This window comes from Monocercomonoides exilis (genome assembly GCF_001643675.1).
Source record: "Monocercomonoides exilis strain PA203 chromosome Unknown scaffold22-1379369, whole genome shotgun sequence".
In the NCBI taxonomy this organism is placed as follows: domain Eukaryota; phylum Preaxostyla; order Oxymonadida; family Polymastigidae; genus Monocercomonoides; species Monocercomonoides exilis.
In genome coordinates this window covers 1,095,758-1,102,500 of record NW_027150567.1, presented here as the reverse complement: position 1 = coordinate 1,102,500, position 6,743 = coordinate 1,095,758, and the positions used below count along the sequence as shown (strand labels likewise).

At 32.7% G+C, this 6,743-nt stretch overlaps 2 protein-coding genes across 2 annotated transcripts in view; both read right to left on the bottom strand.

The window, feature by feature from the left end:
• Window positions 1–3,905, bottom strand: part of MONOS_15660 (uncharacterized protein) — a gene marked incomplete at both ends in the record, with an annotated part of 4,092 nt that extends 187 nt beyond the window's left edge. Inside the window, 3 exons of the mRNA XM_067868552.1 lie at window positions 1–2,685; window positions 2,984–3,813; window positions 3,866–3,905. The exon at window positions 1–2,685 is cut by the window's left edge and continues 12 nt beyond it. Of these exons, the coding sequence (XP_067727609.1) occupies window positions 1–2,685; window positions 2,984–3,813; window positions 3,866–3,905 (3,555 nt within the window). The remainder of the gene's footprint in view (window positions 2,686–2,983; window positions 3,814–3,865) is intronic.
• A 111-nt stretch (window positions 3,906–4,016) lies between these two features.
• Window positions 4,017–6,124, bottom strand: MONOS_15659 (Plasma membrane syntaxin). The gene is made up of 9 exons (XM_067868550.1): window positions 6,070–6,124; window positions 5,856–6,008; window positions 5,755–5,794; window positions 5,606–5,700; window positions 5,387–5,546; window positions 5,191–5,300; window positions 4,827–4,957; window positions 4,540–4,609; window positions 4,017–4,395 (listed from the first exon to the last, which is right to left on the bottom strand). Exons 1-9 carry the CDS (start codon window positions 6,112–6,114, stop codon window positions 4,309–4,311), a joined length of 891 nt encoding a protein of 296 aa, XP_067727608.1. The 5' UTR covers window positions 6,115–6,124; the 3' UTR covers window positions 4,017–4,308.
• Between the last annotated feature and the right edge of the window lie 619 nt (window positions 6,125–6,743).

Sequence of the window (6,743 nt, the reverse complement as noted above, 5' to 3'; positions counted from 1 at the left end):
ATCGATGGAATGAGAAGAAAGAGAAGGAGAAGAAAGAGGAGGAGAAGAACGAAGAGAAGAACGGAGAGAAGGAGAATTCGAAAGAGGAAGAGAAGAAGGAAGAGAAAGAGGGAGGGAGAGAGGGAGAGAAAGAGGAGGAGAAAGAGGATGAGAAAGAGGAAGAGAAGAAGAAGAAGAAGAATTAGAATTAGAATTGGATGTGGAAGGAGGAGGAGAGGAAGAAGAAAGAGGAAGAGAAGAATGAATGGAAGAAGAAGAAGAAGAAGAAGATATCGGTGTGTGAGGTGAATGAGGTGAATGAGATGAATGAGAAGAAATTGAGGAAAGAGAAGAAGAAGAAGAAGAAGAGGAGGAGGAGGAAGAAAACGAAGAAGAAAGTGAAGAAGAAAGAGAAGAAGAAAGAGAAGAAGAAGAAGAAGAAGAGGAGGAGGAAGAAGAGGAAGAAGAAGAAGACAAAGAAGAAATTGTAGCAGTAGAAGAAGAAGGAACGAAAGAATTTGTGATAACCTCATGAGGAGAAAGACAGTCAGAGGAGAGAGAAGAAAGAGAAGAATAAGAAAGAGAAGAAGAAGAAGAGGAAGAAGATGATGACGAAGGAATAATTGAAGAAGAAGAAGAAGAAGAGGAAGGAGAAGAAGAAGAGGAAGAAGAAGATGATGATGAAGTCACAGAATTATCGTGTTTTTGCTTCAGACATTTAGATGGAGGAGCAAACAATAAAGAAGGAGGATGAAGAGAAAGAGAAGAAGGAGAGGAGGAAGAGGAAGAGGAAGAAGAAGAAGAAGGAGAAGAAGAAGAAGAAGAAGAAGAAGAAGAAGAAGGAGAAGAATCATTAGAAGATTGCAACAGATGAGAAGAACGAGAAGAATGAGAAGAATTACTAAATTGAGAAGAATTGCTTAACGGATTAGAATGTGATGGCTGGTTATGTTTAAACAACTGATTTGATTGATTTGATTGATTTGATTGATTAAATGAGTTAGAATTAAACAACTGATTTTGCTGAATCAAGTGTGTTGATTGATTGGAATGATTGGAATGTGGTGAATGAGTCAATTGAGTCAATTGAGTCAATTGCGATGACTGAATAGATTGAATAGATTGATTAGAATTGCTTGAATGAATAACATTAGAGGAGTTATTTGAATGTTTTGAATCAATTGAATGAGAAGAATGAGAGGAATGAGAAGAATGTGGCGAATGGCTTGAATGAGGAGAACGTTGTGAATGATTTGAATGAGGAGAACGAGATGAATTAATTGAATTAATTGAATTTATTGGATGATCTGAATGATTAGAATGAATTTTGTGATTAGAATGAGGAGAATGAGAAGAAGAAGAAGAACGAAGAGAATGAGGAGAATGCGGTGAATGAGGCACAATACGAGAAGATTGGCAAAGATGTTGATCATTTGAATAAGAAGAGGTAAAATGGGTTATGAATGGATGAGGAAGGAGTTGTGGATGAGAAGAGGAAGAGGAAGAAGAGGAAGAGGAGGAAGAAGAAGAAGAATTAGATGATGATGAGGAGGAGGTTATCGGAGAAATAGAAGAAGAAATCGGAGAAATAAAAGTAGTAGAAGAAGAAGAAGAAGTTGATGATGATTGAGAAGAAGGAGAAGAAGGCAATAATGATGGAGATGACAAAGAAGAAGGAAGAGAAGAAGAAGAAGATGATGATGAATGAATAATTGAAGAAGTTTTTGAAGAAGAAGAAGAAGAAGAGGAAGGAGAAGGAGAAAAGGAAGAGGAAGAGGAAGAGGAAGAAGAAGGAGAGGTAAAAGATATAGTTTTATTCAACAGTGGAGGAGGAGGTTGAAGAGAAAGAAGAGTGCGAAATGGAAGTTCAGGAGTTGCATTCATCACATTCTGTGTTGAAGAAGGAGGAATATGAGAAGGAGGAGAAAGAGAAGAGGAAGGAGAAGAAGGAGGGGCGAGGAAGTGATGAAGGATGGGTTGTGTTGATGATGGAGGAGGACGAGAAGGAGATGAAAGAGAAAGAGAAGAAGGAGAAAGAGAAGGAGGAGAAAGAGAAGAAGGAGAAAGAGAAGAAGGAGAAAGAGAAGGAGGAATAGATTGGGGCAAATAAGAAGATATTGCTTGTGGTATTTGAGGAGGAAGAGAGAGATGAATAGGAGAAAGAAATGGAGGAGGAAGAGAAGAAGAAGAAGGAAGAGAAGAAGATACTTGAGGAGGAAATAATGGATTAATCATAGAAGGATGAGAAAAAGGAAGAGAAGGAGGAGGAAGAGAAGAATGAATTGAAGATTGGAGAGGGAAGCGAAGAGAAGAAGAAAGAGAAGAAGAAGAAGAAGAAGAAGAAGGAGAAGGAGAAACAGGAAGAAGAAAAGGAACGTTTAATGAATGAGTTTTGTTCAATGAAGAAGAAGAAGAAGAAGAAGACGACGAAGAAGAAGAAGGAAGAGTTGAAGGAAATGGAGGTATAGAAGAAGAAAGAGAAGAAGAAAGAGAAGAAGAAAGAGAAGAAGAAAGAGAAGAAGATAAAGAAGAAGACATAGAAGATAAAGAAGAAAGAGGAGAAAGAGGAGAAAGAGAAGAAAGAGAATGTTGAGGCATTTGCGAAGGAGGAATTTGAGTGCGTTGTCTGGTTGTGCATTTGACAGTTGTTTCTATTCCTTCAAATGTTGTTGTGTCTTTCAGCTTCCACGCAGCATATTCAGCTATCTGAAGAGAAGGAGAGAAGGAGAGAAGAAGAAGAAGAAGAAGAAGAAAGAAAGAAAAGAAATAATTTCATAATTTCATTTTGAATTTATGAGAAATAAAGAATTAGGTCATAAAAAGATGTCAACATTAACAAATCATTTTTGTAACATATTCGAAAAAAAAAAAAAAAAAAAAAAAAAAAAAAAATAGAAAAGACATTAAAACGTCATCACATTTATCAAACAAATCATTTTCAATAAAAGTCAACAACAACAACAACAATAATAATAATAATAACAACATAAAAAATCAAACACACCTCTCTTCCAATTGGGCTCATCACAAATTCCACACTCGCATAATACTCGTCCTTCTGCCTCTTCATCGCCGACAGCGCCAGCCGCACTTTAGGCCTTGGCAGAGCATCACACATGATCACTCGATGGTCCATCTGATAATGAGGCCATATCTTCGCCAGCCACTCATACTGCAGCGCTGCCATCTCACTCTGTATCTTCTGTTTCAGATGGCGCGTGAGCGTGGAATTCACATAGGACGCATCCTGAAACGCTTCTTTCACAGAAGGCGCATGCAAAAAATAGAGTGTTGGATTCGTTGCTCCTTTATCGTGCTTATCAACAGTTATTGTTTTTCCTGTCGCTTCAGATTTTTTTGTTACTCTTGATATTTTTGATAAAAATTCTTTTTGTGTTTTTCCATCTCTGGCGCGAAAATCTTCGAATAAACACTTCGATGAAACACTAAAAAACAAATCTCCTGTGCCTCCGTGATACTCCCAAAATGTGAATTGATATTCAGAAAATATACGTCTCGATGCTTCAATATTTTCAATGAATCCAATATTGCTCTTCAGATCAAGTAAAGGAGTTGCTTCATTTATCCAAAGAAATTTACTCACATTTCCTTCATCCTTTGGAAAAGGTAAAAAGGTTTTTTCACGCAAAAGCTTTTGAGCATCTTCCAAGCTCTCATATGTGACGAATCCAGTATTCTTGAATTTTGTTTGTGATTTTGAGCACGATTGCATTTGATATCCACATTCTCGAATCTTTCCGAACCTTAAAAATTGATTTGAGAGGTCGTCTAATGGCCAGTTATTACCTTCTTTGTTCTGAAAATGGATTTGATCTAAATAATCAGAATGCGAGAACATGTCATTTGATAAATTCATAAAACACACTTCCATATTCCTCTATAGTTTTCTCATCCCAGGTCAACATGAGACTGTATTTAGTCTCAAGGAGGAGGAATTATCGGGAAAATAAAAATTATCTCTATACCCACAATTTATTCAAATGAAGTCTTTTTTTCCCAAAAAACAGAGTTGAAAATATTGGTTGAGTGAATATATCATTTCATTTTAATTGCTCACAAAATATATAATGTTTTAAATGATGCACCTCATAAAACAGGCAAGGGATTATTAAAAATGAAATAAATAAGACAAAATATTTTTCTAAAACATAAAATTTTGACCATGCTAATAGAAACGTTCAGATAAAACTTTCAAAAAACACATAAAATTCTCCTCCAAGCAAAACATAAAAGTGATATGACTCAAGGAATTAAAAGAATAAAACTTTCATCAAAATTAAAATATTTAATATTTTTTTTCATAAAAAACTAGGCTGTCATGAGAGGAACTCCAATACATACAAATAAAACAATGACCAAAATAACAGCTGCAATTATAACCAACCAACATGTGCACTATAGTTGTTGTTTAATACAAAAAGAAAATAATTTTATTTGTGATCATTTTACAAAATACATCATCATCCACAGAATTTCATACACATTCCAAAGACAAAAATGAATATTTAAAAAAACCTGAACAAAAAGACAAAAACAAACCTTTCTTGATTTCTTTTGGAGTTTTTCTGCTTTCTGCAACTGTTCAACTCCTTCAGCAACATATTTTTGACTGATTAAAGTTTTTGAGCATGACATAACGAATAAGAAAGAAAGAAAGAAAGAAAAAGAAAGAAAGAAAATTTCAAATCAAAACATAATACAAAATGAATAATTTCAAAAAAAAAAGTTCAAAAAAAAAAGAAAACGAAAATATTGAAAATAAAAAATTGAACAATTAAAAAAATTAAAAAAAAAACATTCAAATATAAAATGAACAATCAACATACGCTGAATTCACCTGAGACTCAATTGTGTCAAGCAGCTCTTGCTGTGCAGACACCAAAACAGCAAATTCATTGAACATTTCATACAGCTGGCTGAAAGCTCTCTCAAGTGCAAGCGCTTGATCACGACGATCCTAATTTTTATTTTTTGAGTATTGTTAGTCACGAAATTTGATTATTAAAGATATTTTTGTAAAATATGAATGGGGGAAAAAATATTAAAATAAATAATTAATAATAATTAAAAATAATAATAAATAATATTAGTATTATTCACAATATGGAGATCAGCACAAATTTACATTCATCGTTATACAAAGAAGCATTTTGTTAAAACAAACAGAAAAGACACCACAGAAATGCATACAGTCAATCTTGAGACAACATCACGAGCAGTGGAAGATATGGCAATATCAGAAAGCTGAGGAGCGTAATTCTCAGCAAGATCATTTGCCTCTGTCTCTTCCATCATCATTGCTATTTGAATATTCGAATAAACAATTAGAAAATTATTGTGAAAAAATATATTATTATTAAAATTAAATCTATTATTAATTACAAACTTGTTGTAAGCCTTCTGACAACTCTCGTTTTAACTGTCATTTTGTGAGTGTGCTGATTTTCATTGAATTCATCGAGCGCATCCATAAATTCTCGGTTTACCATCTGATACAAATTATTTCTGATTCGAAGTTCAGGGGTTTGCTTTCCTTTGTTGTCTTCCTAAAAATTTTATGTTTTTTCATAAATACCAGTAAAAACAATATTTCTGAAAAACAAACTTCAAGTTCTTTTTTAAGTGTACCCAGCTCACCTTTACACTGATTATAAAAATTCTTCAATTTCAGTGTTTGTTCATCAACAGTTTTCTCGATATCTACAAAATATGCAAATTTTAAAAACGAAAGATATCTCAAAAATAATATCATACCACAAATGGTGTTTGTTTTAACTTCATTTATGAGTTTTGTCTTTTTTAAAAAATAATGGAGAATATTATCATAATAAACTATGATAAAAGCTGCATAATACCTGCTGCAACTTAAGATTAGCAGTATCTTCACGAGATTGATTTATTCTATCAGAGATTTCCATTATTTTGTTGTAATAAAGTAAAATATCTGTTGAATTATCAACATTAGACATTTCAATCGCAACCCTCGGTTGCTTTGATGACTTTGTAATCTGATTTCGAAATAAAATATAAAAAAATATGAGCAATAAAGAAAATGCATTATTTTCAAACAACAGCCTTTCCAAATCCTTCTTCAAGAGCGATATTTCGAAGCATCTTAGATCTTGATAACCATTAAATTTGTGTTGAACAACAAAATTTTTGCTTTTGAATTTTCAACCAACAGTCAAAATTTAAAATAAACATTTTTTTGGATATACATCATGGATCATTCAAGAGCCTTTGATGAGAATTTTGCTTCAAATTAACTTTTTTCATTCAAAAAAAATAATACTCCTATTTTTTCAGTTCATAATTGTTTGCCTTGTTTAAAACATTCGCCAGAAAACAAAGAGATAATTAATACTAGACAAATTAGAAAATACAAATTGAAGAAAGAAACATCCTTTGAAATGGTAATCAAAAATCTGGCCATTGAAGAGAAACAAAGCGACTTCTATCTATTTGTACAATGGACTTGATCATTATTCATTCCTCTTATCCACAACGAATACCCCATAGACAACTAATCATAATGTACTTTAAACTCAAAAAAAATAAACTTAAAATTAAAAAATACTAAGATTTGAGAAATAAGTCTAAAATAATAATGATAATAAAAATAAAATTCACCATTTCGTCTTTCGAAAAAAAGTTACATTAAAAAAAAAAAAAAGGAATAGAAAAGAAAAAGATTTGAAAAAAACACGTTGTGAAACTCCATCCTAATTTTTTTTTTAAACATA

Bases quoted from the DNA above. Each gene is read 5' to 3' on its own strand.
- MONOS_15659 (XM_067868550.1), bottom strand. From the start codon at position 6,114: ATGCTTCGAAATATCGCTCTTGAAGAAGGATTTGGAAAGGCTGTT. The intron at 5,795-5,855 runs GTATTATGCAGC...TTTTTAAAAAAG, and splicing joins CTAATCTTAAGTTGCAGCAG to ACAAAACTCATAAATGAAGT. The intron at 4,610-4,826 runs GTATGTTGATTG...AACTTTAATCAG, and splicing joins GAGTCTCAGGTGAATTCAGC to TCAAAAATATGTTGCTGAAG.